The 19,084-nt window shown below is 43.6% G+C and overlaps 1 protein-coding gene across 6 annotated transcripts in view; it reads right to left on the bottom strand.

Moving 5' to 3' along the window:
* Positions 1–445: 445 nt before the first annotated feature.
* Positions 446–19,084, bottom strand: part of SLC8A1 (solute carrier family 8 member A1) — a 303,786-nt gene continuing 285,147 nt past the window's right edge. For all 6 annotated transcript variants that reach the window (XM_081903817.1, XM_081903820.1, XM_081903816.1 and 3 more), the window contains 2 exons: positions 15,453–15,728; positions 446–5,070 (listed from right to left, as the gene is read on the bottom strand). In XM_081903817.1, coding sequence (XP_081759943.1) covers positions 4,694–5,070; positions 15,453–15,728 — 653 coding nt within the window. In that variant the 3' untranslated portion in view covers positions 446–4,693. The remainder of the gene's footprint in view (positions 5,071–15,452; positions 15,729–19,084) is intronic.

Consider the following 19,084-nt stretch of genomic DNA (forward strand, 5'->3'; position numbering starts at 1 on the left):
ACCAGGCGCTAGAAAGCTCCAGCTTTGGGGTGCGACTCTCTGAGTGAACAACTTGTCTTTGGGATGTGTGAGGATGTTGCCTCAGCACCAGCGCCTTGTATCTTCTGACTTCAGCTCTGCTTGAGGCCTTAACAGTTGTAATATGTGTGTGTGTGTGTGTGTTAGTGGGTACTGAATAGAACAAGAGTGTGTGACTTGTGGGGAAATGGACAACAATATGGCTATTTCTCTGATAATGTTTTGTATCTGCCTGGGGAAAAAACATGGCTACTGTCTTTCTGCATGGATATCTTGCATCTGTAACCCAGGCTTTGCAGGCGCCCACTAAGGACTCAAGACCATGGAAGGAACATATCAAATAACAATAAACACACACACACAAACACATGAATGAGAGGTGTCAATGGAAGAAGAAATGAGACGCACAGGGAAAATGCAGCAGTACTATTGTTCAAATCAGAACCAATTATAAATTTTATTTTTTTTCTGTGCCTCAGTGTACCATTGATCACAATCAGTGTACTCACTGCCTCTCCGTTACTGTGCACAATACACGCAAATAAAAATGAAGGAAAACAAACAAACAAGATGAAATGAAATAATTTTACACAAACACAGCCATAATAATATTAATTATTATTATTATTATTATAATCCCTGAACAACCCCAATCGTTGCTTAATTTTTCTCCCCTCCCCCACCCACCCCAACAAACAAATCAAATGAAACCAAACAGGAAAAAGAAATCCTCAAAAGTGAAGAAAAAAATTTTACGGGGTGGGGAGGGAAATATTATTCACTCCATTTTAAAAAGAAAAACTCACAACAGGACAACTCAAGCATTTCACAGACTGGGCAAAAGCCTAGGCTAACCTCTGTCCCTTTTACCATGTGATGCGGATGGAAAGTTCATTCACAAGACTTCAGCTGGCCTAGAAGAAGCCACTAAGAATTTGACCAGCAGTGGTTTATTTCCGCAATCACAAATAATGAAGGATAGGCGCAGGGAAGTGTTTTGTGTGCTTCTCCTTCATTTCAACGGACAACAAAATGTGCATGTAAAGCTTGCCTTTATCCCCCCCTTTAAAATGAACAGGAAACTCTCAGGCATGGCTCTGGGCCGTTCCACACCTCTCATTCATTACATTGGCAAAAATACCATGGACTTGAATGAATCTGGAGGCTGTAGTCTAGTAAGAAATCTGCTAATACAAAGAGAGAACCCACCTCCCCCGCAACATCCTCCATTCAGTCATTATAATGATGCAATTAGATTTTCCTCTGACGTTTAACAAATGATCCTATAGCAGTTGATGTTCTGGTCCAGCTAAGGTGCATGGACACAGTTTCCTGTTGTTTTACAAGATGGAGGTGGTCTATTGCTATCTGCCCCCTCCTGCTTCTTAGAATGGATAGACCCAACCATTTTGCTCCTGGCATGTGATTATATATTTGTGTGTGTGTGTGTGGGGGATCACTCCATGTGTCATAGTGTGAGAGAAGAGCAGTTGTTTGGGGTCAATCTATAGAGGAAATAATGTGGCTCTAAGGTCGCTCCCTGATACTGCCATTAGATGTACTAAGGGAAGAAAGACTAGGGCTTGGGTTTAGGGGCATGGCTTGCAAATTCCACCACCTTCCTTTTGTCCCCAAGCAACACCACTCAAATCATAAGGCCACGCACACACTGCAGAGCCACAGCTGTTACGCTTTGCACATAAGGCCCCAGTTGCAGCCTCTGGCATGTCTGATGCAAAACCCCAGAGAAACACTGCCACTGGGAGTAGACAGAACTGAGCTAGGTGGACCAGCAACCTCACTCCTGAGCATGAATCACTGTTTTAGGAGATAAAAAGTGTGAATGGATTTCCCTCCAGTTGGCAGCTGCTCGCCACCCTGAAAACCGTCCTCCTAGCTCTCTCCGGAACTGCTCACCCAACTGAGATGCAGGACTGCACTTAAGGAAGTGTTTGCATGGGTCTTTTTTTTTAATTCCAGAAGTGCACACCCACTAGCTTTAATGTGGCCAGGGAAGGTGCACACACTGTGTGCACTTGTCTGCCAAAAAGATTGACCGTGTTTCTGTTCCCCTGTAAATAGACTTTGCTTAAGAGGAAGGAAGCATTGGTGATGAGCTCCTGCACATCTCCACCAAGTGGACCTTGTTCTATTACGGTGGGAGAGCGGATTTATTTCAGCAGGCTCTGTCTTCCTAATCTCCCCTTTTCCTGCTGTGTCAATTCAGATGCTTCCTCGAACAGCTCCCCTCGTCCTGCTTGCTTGAACAGCTCCCCTCACTCAGCCCTGGGTTCCCATTTTCATCTCCACTCAAGTAGTTCCAAGCTGCTACAGTCAGAATTCTCTCTCCTCACCACTCCTGCATCTTCTCCATCTACAGAGCAAGCAACAGTGGCTCATGACTGTCGAGCAGCCCCCTTCACTTCTATTTTTGGATCTCCTGATGTGTAGACCTACAATCACCACAGGGTTTTGGTTCCCTCTAGCCATGCCTTGAAGGGTCCTTCCATGCTACCCTGGTGGTATCTTAAGACTGGCTGACTTCCCTTGTTCTGATCCTTTTCTAAATGGCTTGTTCCTTCCATGAGCACCAGAGCTTGGAGACAGGGTGGGGATCTGATAAATGAGAAAGGTGTGGGGGAAGAAAGGTGGACGGGGAGAGATGGAAAAAACAAACAACCCAGCAACAAAGCAAGCATCCTCTGTACCTGAGCGCTGGATGATGGCATTTCCAAAGCAAAAGCTGTTTCAGTACCTCTCTGTGCAATTGTACAAGGACTGAGTCTATAGCTCACAATGAATAACTAATAAATAGCAGGAGTCCAACTTCTAGTTCCCAGGGACAAACTGCATCCACTGCTGGACAATGCAAGATCTGCCACTTTTCCTAGCTAGGACAATGAAGATCGGTGGGTAGTGGAATGTTTAACATCCATTGGAGGGGACTAAATCTGACTGTGTCTGCAAGGTGCCCTTCATGAAGACTGGACCAGGGTACAGGTTTTCAAAGTGCTGAAGCCAAAGGTGCCAAAGGGTTGGCACATCAGGTACTTAAAGACAGAAACAAACACAGCATAAATATATTGGGGAGGGGAAACTGACACTTGAAGAAAAGCTCAAGGGTATTCTGCTTACTTAGGGCTTGATATGGCTACTCGTACTTAGCGTGAGCAATGCTAAGACCCACTTAGTTCATACAGACTAGATGCAAAGCAGGTTCTACACATCTGCAACTCAGTGGTAGAGCCGATGCTTTGTATGCCGAAAGTCCCAGGTTCAATCCATGGACTCTTGAGTTAAAAATGGTAGGTAGCTGGAAGATGCCTCTGCCAGTCAGAGTAGACAGTACTGTGCCAGATGGGCCATTGGCCTGACTCAGTATAAGCAGGTTCCTATGTTCAAGTTGATCCTAAGCTCGGCTGGCAGGTAAGATCCCTTTCTAGAATGGCCTAAGACTCTGCGCAAATTTCCCCTTTTAAAACACACGCATTTCCACACATCTCTTGGTTATTGCTTCTTAGGACACTTATGCAGAGCAAAGGACTGCCAGCTACTTCCTGCCTCTCGTCCTGTTTGTTAAAAAGGAAAGGAAAAGCGTGGAAAGAAAGAGAGAGAGAGAAAAAAGACCACATACTTGCATCTTCAGTGTTCAATCGGCATCGCTGAGCAGACTATCACCGCTATTCAATGCTATATTACAGATTATGGTTTGCTTCTTTCATGCAAAGTGTTACAGCAAGTACCATGAAAGCATTCCCAAAGAGGAGCATGAGAAGGAGCAGAGCAGCGAAGAGTGGCAGCAGGGTGGGCAAGGGCACAGGAGGTAAGTGAAAGAAATCTGACGAGGCACGTCAGAGCGAGAACAAAAAAGCGAAGCAGGAGTTGGACATTAGGGCTTTGGGCATGTGTCTGTAAATTCCACAGTTTCGGAGGAAATGGAGTGCTGGTCAAAGGCTGTCTAAGAAGATCGTTTTTCTTTTAAAGGGGGACTGGATGAACCAATCATAAATACAGTTCCAAAAGAAAAGAAAAAAAACGGGAAAAGGGATTTGTGTGGTTGTTTTCAACGTAAGGTACTCTTAATAGCTGGACAGCAAAGGGGGAAGAATACAAAACAACAACAACAACCAAGCACATCCCAAAACAGCATGGAGGCTAGAAAGCCCCCGGACCGTGTATGTCACTCCACACTCACAAGTTTTCTTTGAGGGCGATGATTCAGCTCATTCTTGAGTTATGAAGAAGGCAACAAAGATATCGGTAAGAAAGTCAAGAACTCCCCTTGGAAAGTCATCCACTCAATACGATATAGCTGGACCTGGCCTTTTGCCATTCCAGTCAAGGCCCTCCCCCCCAACTGCAATCGGATCAATCCTCATCTAGGGGAGGAGAAGGGGGAAATAGAAAGTAACTCCATCGTGATCTCGTAGGTTGAGTTGCAAAGATGGCCCTGCATCTGTGCCTCCGTTTCTATGACGCTGCCCCTGGTGGAGAGTCCTGCAGGTTCCAAACTCCTACCGCAAAGCTACATTCCATCAGTAGATAAGTGAACATGGCAAAATGTCTTTTCTTCCTCAGTTCAATAATATTAGATCTATATCTATATACCTATCTCTCTCTTTCTCTCTCTCTCTGTATATATAGATACATATAGATGCTCTCTCCAATAGTTCTTTTAGAAGCCCTGTATGTGGCAGTAGGCTTCCAGAGATGAGAATAATATGTACAAGAGCCAGAGGAGCACAAAGAGGCATGAGGTCAGAATCTTGGCAGTCCGTGGCCCGCCCAGCTCACCTCCAATCTCCGGTCTCCGCCGGTAGAGGAGCACGCCAACACTGATAAAAGCAAATATAGTGAAGAGGGTGACGGAGAAAGCCAGGGTGCCTGGTTGGACTTCAAATGCCCTGCCGTTGGCTGCGTGGTAGATGGCAGCGATGGACCAGGCGACACCAATCCCAAGGAAAACATTCACTGCGTTGCTCCCGGTGACGTTGCCTATGGAAGCATCTGCGTATTGATCCTGCGTGGCTGCCACCTTGCTGGCAAACGTGTCTGCGGAGTGAAAAGAAACACCGTTGTTAATCTTGCACCTGTTTGCCACCCCAAGGGGCTTGGTGGTGGCATCTTAGGGCAAAACGGAAGGCAACTTGCTTAGCAATGCAACGTCATTTGCGGTGTGAACCAGTCTTTGCAACTTGCCTTGTCACAGAAATATACGTCAATAGGCTTCCGGGGTAGACTCTCAGATTTGTTCCTCCTCATTTTCACAGAATACAGCCTCATTTTCACAGAATACAGCCTCCTCTCCTTTGCTTTTTAATTTCCCAACCACCTTTATAGCAAGTACAGGGTTAATTCATTAACAGCGTAGAATGATAGAACTGTAGAGTTGGAGGCCCATCTAGTCCAACACCCTGCAACGCACGAATCTCAACACGCCGTCCCCCATCCAATTTGAAATCATCTGTACCCTGCTTAGCTTTGCAAATGTGCTAGCAGTCTTATTGCATGCATATTTCCCGTGCCCTCCAGCATGCCCATGGTTAATTCACATACCAGCTTAACTCAGCCATCAATTTAAACATGAAACCAAAGTCAACCTGCAGGAAAGCTTAGTTGCTAAGCACCAAGTCTCAGTTGAAAAACTGAGATCCTCTCAGAGCAAGAACCTCAGACTGCAAGCCTAAAGTAGCCAGGTTCAGTCATAAAGGGGGTCTTGTCTGAAAATGGAATATGCACAGCCCTAGTTTGTGGTAACTTCCCATGAGAATAAGTAGCCAAAAGCTGCTTGAAAGATTGAATACATTCTTATTTGCATGTTCTTTCTCACCTTCTAGATCCCATCCAAAGATGATTTGCCTTTCAAAAGCCACAGGAGTCTATGAGAGGTTTTGGTTTTAAGCAAGCACCAATATACAGATATTTAAGTGACCTGCACTCTTGCTTCTCACTTCTCTTATAATAGCTGGAGGAAAGGCAATGGAGAGCAGATGAAAAGGATAAACAGCACCTTCAGTTTACAGATTTATTCCATGCAAGTTTCCCTTTCAAAGGGTGCAGGCACCCACTTTTTCTAACAATCGATTCTACTCTGCGCCTGGTAAGGATAGCACCTGCAAATGATGCTTTACAAACTGGTTGCTAGCCTTGGGGAACATCTTGATAACCATGGCTAACACAACAAAATTCCCATGTAGCCGTGATTCCAAAATCAATTACAAGCCATGGTTTCTAGCACAAGTGACCCATGGTTAACGTGGGTTTTGTCAGTAATAATAACCATTAACATTTGTAGAAGCAACTCCCAGTTGCCCATGATCAACTCATGTGCATGGCGTCATATAAAATAAATAAATAATTCAATTCAAACCCCAGAGCTGGAAGAGGATGTTAGTGAGCCAAAAGTCCACAAATAAAGGTTTTAAAAGCTTTTTTTTCTAAACAAAAACCACCCTTATGGGTTCCAAAATGGCATGTGGGAGCTCTCACTGCTGCTGCTGCTGCTGCTGCGCTACCCTGCTCAATAGCTGTTGGGCAGGAGGAAGCTGTATTGCAGAGGGTTTGGACACACTGTTCCCTGCCCTTTCTGGAAATCTGGAAGCAAATGTATTGTATAAAAGAAAAAGAGCATGGAGAGCAGGTAAAAAGAGGTGCTTAAGGAATGCTCCCCACTTTACGTGATTTTACTTATGCGTGTGGGGCCCCGGAATAAGCGGGGAGTTGCCTGTATAGCATTTTACATTCATTATTGGGTTGCAGTCTTTACCAACAACCTTGTAAGTCAGTCTCATTATCCTCTCTATTGCAGATGAATAGGTTGACCCAGAGAGAAAGTCTGAGCTCTCATGGCAGAGAAGAGATTTAAATCAACCAGCTAGCGGTACTTTCTTATTCATAGCTCTGTCCTTAGACACTACATCACACCAGCTCACATGTAACCTGAGGGCCATATTTAACACCTGCATAGGAAGAGAGGAGGGATGTTACTCTACAAAGTAGGGAAGAAGTGCAGGGCAAAGGAAGCACTCTTTCCTGAGGCTGGCTGCTACTTTGCAAACCATAGTTTAGAGGGGCACATAATTACATTGCTTTGAGTTGCCTTTAATTACTACTACTAAGTCTACACTGAGTCGCCTTCTCAGCACTTTAAACCAGTGTTGGTTATTTTCCACCTATCCCAATATTTTATCTTTCCAGCCATCTGTTGACTTAGTGGTACTCCAACAACAAATAAATATCCTTTTCATTAGAGGAGGAAAAGTGTCATTTAAAACCCACCCAAAATGCATAAGTCAATATTTTTAGGAAGGTTTGGGGGTGATCAAAGACGATGCAGCAAACTGTTCAACAAAGTGATTACTTAATGCACTTAAGCACTCCCAGGTCAACCTGGGTAAAAGGGAGATAAAGAATAGCTCATGAAAAAAATAGTGGTTGTTTAAAATTTCGTTCCTTCTCCCCCCCTGCCCCCAAACTGCTCCCCGCCAGCACAAGAAGTTTTAGAAACATGTTCTTCCCATGGAGTTTTGAATGCAGAATTATGAAATCCCAGCTGGCAGCTAAGCTCTTCTTTCCCAGGGAAAGAAAAGGCCAAATAAATATAGCAAGAAAGTTAATTTGCAGTGAAATTCAAAAGCTGCTTTTACCCATAAAAATAGCACACTGGAAATTTCTATAATTGCTGTAGGAAAGGAAAAAGGCAATCTCGCCACACTTTTGTCTCAGCAGCACCCCAACAACTTAAGAATTATGCTTCATAATTGATGTCAGAATTACTCGGCTCCTCTGTGGCTATTGATGTGGCAGCCACAGGAGTTTCTGACAGACACTCCATTACAGAGTCAGGGCCACAGGGGCTATTTTTCAGACACAGGAGAGGGTGGTTTTATGGATCATTCATGCACCTGCAAAAAAAACACAAGATTGAGCCTGCATTCCTATACACCTGGGACTTACGACACATTGACCTGAGCAATAGACCCGTATAGGATGGCACTGTAAGATCGCCTCTTGCATTGCTCACGAAAGACGCCCATTGTTGGGCTTCGTTTGACCTCTATAGTAAAAAAAAAAAAAAAAAAGGTGTAGGTGGCAAGAACAGCCCTTGCCATTTCAACTTGAAAAATGCTACAAGAGAGTTGTTCTCTGATAGTCATTGAAAACTGATGTTGTGCAGCCGTGGCTCATTTAGGATGCTTCTAGACACACACCTCCCCCCTTGCATTATCCATATGATGCCTTCAAAATGCCATATGATGTCATCAGAATGCCACCCTGTACCTTTTAAAAAATATTTAATCCAGATTTCCTTCTAACGTGGAAAATCGGTAAGTGTACTTCTAATGGTAGCATCAAAGCAGATGTTGGTCATTACCTAGGCAGATTGCAATGAAATTGGGATAGCAGATTTTTTTTAAATGTTTGATGTCTCCATGCGTTTTTATATTAGGTTGGAAGCTGCTCAGAGTGGCTGCGGTAAGTCAATCAGATGGGAGGGGTATAAGTCATAAATAATTATTGTAGTAGTATCAGTTGGTCTTATTCTCCAGACAACTGAAGGTCTCTCAGTCTTTTTTCAGCCTCTCCCTCACAAGTTGTGTTGTTTTTTGTGTGTGGTAACTGTTGGGGGGGGGAATCCTGAGATACCAGCAAATGCTGAATGACATCATAGAATTAGCATTGTAGATTTGGAAGGGATCCCGAGGGTCCTCTAGTCCACCCCCCTGCAATGCAAGAATATGCAGCTGTCCCATACAGGGACTGAACCTGCAATCTTGGAGTTATAAGCACTCTAACCAACTGAGGTCTTGAAAAAAATTGAAAAGAATAAGGTGATTATACAGTAAAGGGCAGATTTGGAAGCCCCCTATCACAGCTAGTGTGAAGGTTCATTAGCACACTTTTTTTGTGGTGAGCGGGTTGTTATGCGTGTGGTGATATTTGGGTCTCCATCACCACATTCCTACTTTTATTTGCTCCTCGCCTGAGTGCCACCTAGCCATTTTGGGTTGTATCTTAAGTTCTACTCAAAGCTGACCCCTTGAAATTAATGCACCTATGTTAGCCATGACCATCAATTCCAGTGGGTCAGCTCTTGAGTAGGTCTAACATTAGCTAGGTCTACCCTTTGTTTCTGGCAACCCAAATGTTGTACGCCTATTTCCACCAGTTGCCGCATGGTGTTGGAATGTCAACAACCAAGTTCTTTCAGGATCTCAACATGTGTCGGGGATTACCTTGGAGATTGTCACTGCAGTACGTAAACAGAGAATGTCAGTATAGCTACACATCAAGTCTTCTGCAGGACTTCTGTATTAAATTTTAGAAAACAAAAACAAACCCAAATCAAAATGGATATGAATGTTGTAAGCACAAACCATACTGAAGCATGCTGGGTAGAGCCCAGTAAATGGCTTTTTTGCCTATTTGTTGTGATTTATTTTTTTAGCTGCATGAGGACAGGTACAAAAAGATCTCTGCACATTCAGAGTGACGGAACAGGACAAGTGTTTAAAAAAAGTGATGGGATGGGGGAGTGTAGTTGTGTGTTATGGATTGATCCAACTGTAATAAACATTTCTGCAAGATTGTAGAATTGCAAAGCTGATGAAAAAGAAAATTCATTTAAAATTTAAAGGTCAAAGCATCTGCCAGAGAAATCTGCTGTAGAATTTAGCCACTCTGTTGGCACCTTACCCCAGTGAGTAAGGAGATATGTTGAAGCATATATCCCCAAATCCTGGCCTTATTTTCTCACCGCTCCAGCCCCAAGTATGGGATAATGTACCGTACTTTATGTAGTCAGTTGCTGCTGCTGCACTCTTCTTTATATCATTTAATGGGATATTCAATATATTTTAAAACTCATGGGTTTTTTTTTGTTTTGAAAAAATGGTAATAAACATTATTTACACATGATTTAAGCACTACCTCATTATTCATTGAGGTCAGTGGAATTAAATTATGTCATAAAATGTTATTGCAATCTGCTAAGGAATCCAGTCTCTCAAACAGGAACTTGATAATATATTATATTCACTTTGCTGTTGCACTTGAATGACTCATAGGGATAGTTCAATTACTTGGCTTATTAATGTGTTCCACTCCAAGATCAGCTCGGCTGTTTCAATGTGATGAGATGCCTATAAGTTCGTTTGCCAAAAACTAGATGCCATCAATGCAACTGGTGCTGTGCTTGCAACTTACAGCACAGTCCTATGCATGGTAGCTCAGAACCCCACTCCTCCTAGAGTGCCCTGGAGGAGCAGGTGACTGGTTGCCTAGCTAGAACCCTGAACAGGTGCTCTCTTGCTATGGGGTTATTATACATGACAACATTTGAGGTTTCTGGTTGATTTTAAATGTCCCTTTCTACTGGCAGTAAAACAAAAGGAAAGGTATAATTACAAACCGGTGCAGGCAGAGGAAGAAGAAGTGGGTATTTATATTGTAAACCGCCTTGGGTCATGGACTAGTTGGATGCAGAGGAATGGTGGGAGAAACCCGCTGAGGAACCCCTAGGGGAAGAAGACTATGAGCCTGGGGATTGGTGGTGGGACAATGAAGAGGGAGATGACTGGGAAAATGAGGTGCCGGAAGCTGAGGAGGTCATGGGACTTAGGGAGCAGAGAAAGTTTGTGGTAGAAAGACATCCAGAATCAGATGCGGAAGCTGAATCAAGTGAGGGAGAGGACAGAGGCCAAGAGGCAGACATGAGTTGGGCTGGTGAAGAGCCACGAGTGTCTTCCCCTCCTGCTGCAACAAGTTCCCCTACCCTCTTGTTTCCCGGAACCAGAAGAGGTATGAAGATGGTGGAGGAGAGATTGGTGACACAGAGGCGCAGTCTCTGGTTGCTTGGGAAAAAAACCTGGAGAGGAGGGGCAGCTGTGGGGAGGTGGGGAACCTTCAATCTGAGCAACTGCTTCATGGGGGCAAGACCTACTGGAGATGAGTTGCTGTGCTCATTAGGCCTGACACTCCTGTGCCAATTCTGTTTTTGCTAACAAAGAGTTAACTTCAACTTGGAACAGTGTGATTTACACCCTGTGATCCTTAGACGAAGGGCCATAATAAGTAAAACGAATGAATGAATAAATATTCAACAAAGAAAAGGAATGGTTAAAATGTTTGTCCCTTGTTAAACTGATTAATTTGCTACGCTCCATGATGCTGATATGGCGCTTCTCTGCTCAAAGCCTAGTCAGTTAGAATTAGGCAGGCAGATGGAATCTTGCTATGATGGTGTATCAAGGATGGGGAACCTGTGATGTCGCAGAAGCTGTTGGACTCCATCTCCCATCAGCCCCAGGCAATGCAGTTCACATCCAAACAGGATGTGAACTGTAGCCAACAGCATCTGGAGGGCCACAGGTACCCTATCCTAGTGAGGTTACCTAGGGTTGTTGTTGTAAGAATTAAAGAGCTAATATTTACTGAATCACTTGCTCTGGTCAGACCTCACCTGGAGTACTGTGTCCAGTTCTGGGCACCACAGTTCAAGAAGGACACTGACAAACTGGAACGTGTCCAGAGGAGGGCAACTAAAATGGTCAAAGGCCTGGAAACGATGCCTTATGAGGAACGGCTAAGGGAGCTGGGCATGTTTAGCCTGGAGAAGAGGAGGTTAAGGGGTGATATGATAGCCATGTTCAAATATATAAAAGGATGTCACATAGAGGAGGGAGAAAGGTTGTTTTCTGCTGCTCCAGAGAAGCGGACACGGAGCAATGGATCCAAACTACAAGAAAGAAGATTCCACCTAAACATTAGGAAGAACTTCCTGACAGTAAGAGCTGTTGCGGCGACAGTGGAATTTGCTGCCAAGGAGTGTGGTGGAGTCTCCTTCTTTGGAGGTCTTTAAGCAGAGGCTTGACAACCATATGTCAGGAGTGCTCTGATGGTGTTTCCTGCTTGGCAGGGGGTTGGACTCGATGGCCCTTGTGGTCTCTTCCAACTCTATGATTCTATGATTCTATGAACATTTTGAATTGCTGTATCAATATGCAGGCATTATTACAATGTGAATTTATGTTACAGAAATAAGCAGCAATTAATAAATGAGGCTACTTTGCAAATTTAGTCTAAGTAAAGTGTCATTTATTAATGGTATGCCTTCACAGAGAATGGGGATGGTTATAGATGCCTGTTCAAGGATTAAGCTGTCATTTTCATTGTAGAAAAGATTATTGTCAGGCTGATCATTTATAATCTGCATATTTTCTTAGGATAAGTGATGACTGCTTGGCGGCGGGGGGTGGCTTAGCTTTTTATTGCAAGTTACTTGGTTTTGATGTTGTGCTGCGCATTTGCAATGCAGTTAAATGTCACCATCCTGCTGCAGAGTAGAGCCCTCTTCCCTTCTGTAAGCGCCTCAGCCCTTAACAGGCTTACAGAAGTGTAAGTAATTTTTAGAGACTGCGACAAGTTTCATAACGAGTTTGCTCTTTCAAAGTAACGTGAACCGACGTTGCACCAACAGAAAAGGGAGCTTTCTATTTCAATAGTCATTAAAAGAGAGTTTCATTAGCTGTTCCTGCAGCAAAAGACAGCCCCCGATGCTAAATGCCACTCTGTTTTCAGGAATTGTGTATGAACATGCTAGAAAGTGGCTGTTATATTCAGAAATGAAAGGTTGGCTGAAGCTGCTTTGAAGTGGGGGAAAAAAAGCTTTGCATGTTTGGGGATGCTAGGGGAATACACACACACACACACACACACACACACACACACACTTGCTTCCAGCATATGAGAGATACATGATAGATGGCATGAGATATTTTTGGAAGAACTGTTCCTGAAAACAACCCAGCCATGAAACCTTTCCCTCAGACTGAATGACCTCTCAGTTCTCATGCAAATATAGCTTTATATAACAGATCCACAGGTCGGAGCTAGGATGGATTGGAGGGTGAGACAAATGCTAACAAAGTCACCTCCTCTTTGTCCTGGCACAGCCCCAGAACCCATAGATTTTGCAGAGCAGGTCCATCCCTCTTAGACAACACTTTCCAAGTGTTCAAAGCAGGTCACATGCATTAGCCTGGTGATCCTCACAATGTCCCTGCAACGGAGGTCAGTATTGTTATGCTCTTCACAGTGCAAAAGTGTGTGTAGCTTAGCATCCAGTATTTCCACTTTTTGCATTTGTGAGGAACCTGAGAGCCTCCAGAAACTGGTGGGCTGCAACTCCCATCTTTCCTGATCACCTGCCAGAGCTGGCTGGGGCTGATGGGAATTGGAGACCATCAGTCCATGGAGACACATGCCTTAGTGGCAAGTGAAGGGCTACAGTGTGTGTCTTTCAACACTGCTTGGAAAAAAATACTAAACCCAAAACTACATGGGAAGAGCCATTGCCTTGCTAACTGGAACAGGGACAGAGATGGCTTGGGAATTAGCTGCATCCTGGACTCCTTCCTTGACATATGATGTTACAGATCAGTGCAGTCCTGGCAGCTCAGTGGGCAGAGGTAATTCATATCAGATGGAACCAGTAATGGGCAAATGTTTCTTAAAATCTCTACCGTACTGAGAACGACTATTCAAGTTTACTTGCTTTTTGCAGATCACTGCATGCCTTCATGGACACCACATGGCAAAAGACTTTCACAAGTTTTTGCATTAAAACTCAGCCTCTAAATTTGCCCTTTACTGGTAGGACACACTGGTATATGCGGCATGAGTGCATGGAGAACTGCACACAGGGTGGAAGAAGGTTGTTTTGTTCGAAGTGCCTACTGCACTTGCTGCTGCTGGTGGAAGCAACACTTGAGAGAGGGAGCATAGCTTAGCGGCAGAGCACATGCTTCAAAGGTAGGTGGTCGCAGGGTCAAACCATGGTGCCTCCCCTTAACAGGGTCAGGGAACAGTGGATGGGAAAGATCCTTCTCTGCTTGAGACCCTGCAGTGTCCAAAAGAACAAGCAGCCGATGCAGATAATTCTATGTTAGATGAAGAAAGAATTTGGACCTGGAATAAGAAAAACTTCAGCTCATACTGAAAGATGCACGCTGCTCTTCAGCCTAGATTTAAAGTGGGAAGTGGGCTACCTCTTTAGCATGTGGGGCAACAGCTTAAGAACCACTGCCTCTGTGAATGGTGCCCAGCGTAAAAGACTTAGGCCTCTGGGGATTTTTTTCAGCATGCAGCTAACATATTTTGCATATAGCTCCCTTGAATGTGATGGATTTCAACACATTTGGCTGATGGATAAGAGCTGTTCTGACAGCAGCACTACTGCGCTGCTCTCGCTCATTTAAATGGGGCTTTAATAGGAGAATCTCTGGTGCCTTGTTTGTCTGGCTTTGCGGGCATCAAATTTTATCCTCTCTCCTTCCCCCCTGTGTGACAAGGCAGTGGCTTCCATGCTGGCTAGGGCTGATGGGAGCTGGAGTCCAGCAACAACTAGAGGGCCACACACTCCTCATCTCTGTCTTTGGTTATGCACTCATCAAATATATATTTGGCGAAAAGCAACACGAAACACAACAATTATTTCAAATTCTTATGAGGACACTTCCATTAGATTCTGGGGTTAATATGTAAATATCTGGCTGGCAGAAAATATTTAGGTCTCTTGCTCAAGAACATGTTTTTTGTTTTGTTTAATGCCTTTAATTGTTCTCTGACCTGATTATTTCCCCATATTTCTTGTATAAGGTTTTAATACGCAGCCTAAAATTTGATGCATGTGCTTCAAACCGGGGCTCAAGTGTGTGCAAACAATACATAAGGTTAATTTAGAGCTCTCCTCTGCAATTGATTACCTGAGCGTCATCTGAATCATCAGGAGTCTCTTGTATGTATATGGGCCAAACAAATCATGACACTAAATGTATAGTTTAATGAATGGCTTTAAAAATGCAAATGGCAGCATTTGGGCCTCCTGGTCAGAATTGGGTCTGTGGGGAGCAGGGAGTAGTAGTTTAAGCTTCCACCCAATCTTGACAAAAACCAACCTGCCCCAAGCTGCTCTGTGCATAAAGGGAAGGTCTTATTGGTAGCAGGAAGGTTAATTCTCTCCTTACTACCCTTCCGATTTGGCTCCCCAGAACCTACTGCTATGTGCATTTTTACAAAATGACTCATAGATCAAGTAATATGCTTCTTACAATTTAACTAAGGCTACTTAGAAGTAAATGGACTAAGGTTGCAAGCAGCCCATTACATATTCTGGAATAACCCGCTTGGTTCTAAAATAATTGTTTTGCAAATAAATGGGTTGATAATTGTTAACTAAATCTTCCTCCTACAATCTGTGTTACAAATTGCATAGACACACAGTCCAGATGGAAAATCCTGGACTGTTGCCAGGTCTCTTGGGATCCCCCGCGCCCCGCACAGCAGAGTACGATGGCATGAAAAACATTGGCAAGGCACGAAATTATTATGACTATATTTGCGTTTTTGGTGTTGTTTCTTTTTTCTTTTTTTACCTGGCACTGAAGTCCCCAATGCAACGAAGACAACTGCAGTCACAGAATCCTTCAGCCCAATGGTGCAGCCAAAATGGGACGCCAAGTCCCCGATGAACGCAGTCAGAAGGCCGATCATTAAGATGGACACAACAAAACAAGCCCAACCATTCCAGTAGTCCGTAGGGGGGACAAAGGCAAAAAGGACCTTCCAGAAGACGGTCAGAAAGTGCATCACATAGTCAAAGCAGGAGGGCAGCTTCTCTTCCCCACATTCGTCGTCGTCATCGTCCTCTCCTGGAAAAATGAGCAACAAAGCGGGAAGAGAGAGGCGTCAGTGGAAAACTGGCTTTTCTAGCCACTTGCAGCTGGTGTACACTACCATCCCACTGATGCTGGATGCTCCACAGATAGCAGTCTTCCCCAACCTGGTCCCTGTAGACTACAACTCCCAACTGGCCATGGTGGCTGGAGGTGATGGGAGTTGTAGTTGAAAGCACCTGGAAGCTGGGGGATGCTGTTAAATACCACGGTTGGAAAAGGTGCCAGAGGTACCAACTGGAGTGGACAGAACTGGCTTAGACAGAGCAATGATATGAGTCCACATAAGGTGGTTTTATATATTCATATGCTTTATTATTATTTCTGCCCGTGGCGCTCATGGCCTGAACCACTTTGGTTGACGGTGCGACAGGATTTCCAAATGGCACACTGCCTCACTACCCACAGCGCACACCTGGTCCTCCCCAAAGCTGTTGGTACACAAAAATCCACATGTTGTTGTTGCTGTAATGAAGCAGACAAATAAGGTGGTTTCTTTGCATTATGTTCACTGTCCATCACCTCAACATTTCACAGAATCAGGATAATTATGATTATGTTTAAAAGAAGAGGTTCTGCAGAGGCACATATGCAAGGCTGGTTTTTCAAACAGGGCTGTCAATCCACTAGATATATTCTTTTAACTCATTAACTGAATATATATATATAAATATTTACATATTAAGCACAGCCTTACCATAGGTGCCTTTTTAACAAACTGAAGGAAGGTAGCATGCAGCTTAATAAACAAAGGTTATCACTCATGGTTACAAGGAAAGGCCATCTTGAATATTTTAATTTTCATTTCATATTGCATAAAGCATGGCTTTAACTCACAACCCACAGATGAAAATTGTGCCCTCGTGATCAATCATCTAATGCTTTATCTCTATTTATTTTTCCTGTGTTTTGCATTATTTTGCACATCTCTATTCCCCCGCTTCACTTGAAATCTCAGGTCAAAGTAAACCATAGTTAATGGTATACTATGAATGTGTGCTCATGTTACGCTCCTCCCCACTAGCATACAGTGGGAACAAACTACGAATCCTAGCTTAGCATTACATCCCAAATGGGGATTATTGTATGTTTTGCTCCAATAAACTAGGATTGAGACTGTAGACTCTGGTTTCTTGGATCAAAAAAACCCATGATGCCTGATTTGAATGCAAAGCAAAACCAGGAATCCTAATTTGTTTCTCTGCACACTGGCAGGTAGTAGTGAAGTGGGCGCAATGGTTTATGGTTTTATTTTGATTTTTGAATGTGGCCATTTTCTGGCTTTTCAATTTAATTTTTGTTAATAACGGTTGGTACTGTTTTATTAAACGATCCATCAGCAATGAGAAAACCATACATGCAATGGAAACACAAAGTAGAACACACCCCACGCCGTCACACACCTCCCAAGCCAAAATTTCCCCCTCACCCCCAGTTAACCAGCCTACCACCTGAAATTGTAAAGAGGTAAAGGAAGTAAGAGCAGAGAAGGAGCAATAAAAGGAGAGAGAAAAGAACAAAACACACAAACAAACACGTTACTCACTCTTCTTGGATGGTTCTGCAGAGGAGCAATAGGTAAAATTCAACTGTTAAATTTCCCAAAAAGTTTTTAAAGTTCCATTAAATTCATTGCATTTCTCAGCAGTGTCCCAATTACAAACACATCTTTCTTTCCCTTGCTGGTTGGTGTAGCAGAGCATGAACCCAGTTAGAGATGGATGAACCTGTCAATTACGGTTTCTTTCAGTCACTCTGCTTTCCTCTCTTAAGTTCAGTTTGCCCCATTTCTGCACCAATTTGCAGATATTGTTAAAATAGCCCTCATGAAAATCTGTCAGCATTTTAGTATTTTCTCTCTGAATGGACACATTTTGAATGCAATTTTGTCTCATATAGACTTTTTTTGTAAGCAATTTTCCTTAATGCAATGCATTTTTAAATATTATTTTCATTGAGACATGCATTGTTATGCACACTTTCCTCTAATATACATTTTTTAATTGAAGTGCTCTGATTGACGGATATTTCAGTTCATGTGTTGTTTCAGGAAGTCTGAAGTGGGCATTAAAAATGTCAGCTGAACAGAGTGTCTCCCTCATCCCTAGACCTAAAACACCTGTTTTATTTAAAAGTGTGCCAATGAATAAGGTGTGAGGAATCACAGTTAAATATAACTATCAAGTTAAGGCATGAAGTGATTTAGACCATAGAACTATATTGCTAGACTCAGATCACTCCCCCCTCATCACTGGTGAAGAACTTGGCTAACACGTCTGGTCAGAAGTATTACTCTGTATTTTGTAACCTTGTGTTCTTCTTGATGCTGCATAGAATAACACATGAATTTGAACTTTGGAGTTTGCAAGTAAAGCATTTTCGACTTACTAATGGTGTGATCTGTTTATTTCGAGAGGGGGAGTGCTATAAGTGAACTAAACAGGGTATTTAAAGGGTCTAACAACCTCTATTCCCAACACGTCATTGTCGCTGCACATTTTGTGACTTTTAAACTCTGCTGGGGCTCTCTTACTGGAGAGTGTGTTTAGCCCCATGGTTTGGATCTAGGGATCCAGCCAATTCCTTTATTAATTACACCATACAGGTAATATATATCTATCTCCCTCCCCCCCATAATGTTCCTGCTCTGAGAACTGGTGATTATGGGAGGAGAAGCTGAGGATGAGCCACAGCAATGGGTGCGGTACCCTGTGACTTCTGTATCAAATTTGCAGAATCACACTGTCCCACTCCATTGAGCTTAACTCTGGAGAGGAAAGGTATGTTGGACTGACGGTAATGAAGATGCTTCCAGAGTAGGCCTCACTGCTTAAAAAAATATTACACAAACCTTACACCTCTATGGGCAAACTACATGTGACAGTGGAGAAGCCTGTCTTTTTAAATGCAGAAATGCCCCAGGGAACAGGGGTCCTAGCATGATTGAAGAGCGAAAGACTGCATAGGGGGTGGGATGTCTCTCTGACCCCACGAGCACCTCTTCCCAACTGCTCCCATGTAATTTTCTTCCAGCTGAACCCACTTTGCTATTGTTCTCTGCAAGTTGCTATATTTCCTTATTTGCCCCACATAATGTCTGAAAATGGGGCTTAGCGGAGTGGCCATTCTGTCCTCGCACCAATGACTATTTCTCCAGCCTCTCTCCCTGACCCACAAGGCCACCGGTTACAGAACATTTTTACTTTCCCCCCGTTTATGTCAAGCAGGTGCAATGATTGCTCTTGATGCATTGTAGAGCACCAGCTTATATAATCTTACAAAAAGGGAGGAGGAGGAGGAGCACACTGGACAGCTGTTAAAGCCTGGAGCAT

The sequence above is a fragment of the Podarcis melisellensis genome, assembly GCF_964234715.1.
Source record: "Podarcis melisellensis genome assembly, chromosome: 3".
In the NCBI taxonomy this organism is placed as follows: Eukaryota; Metazoa; Chordata; class Lepidosauria; order Squamata; family Lacertidae; genus Podarcis; species Podarcis melisellensis.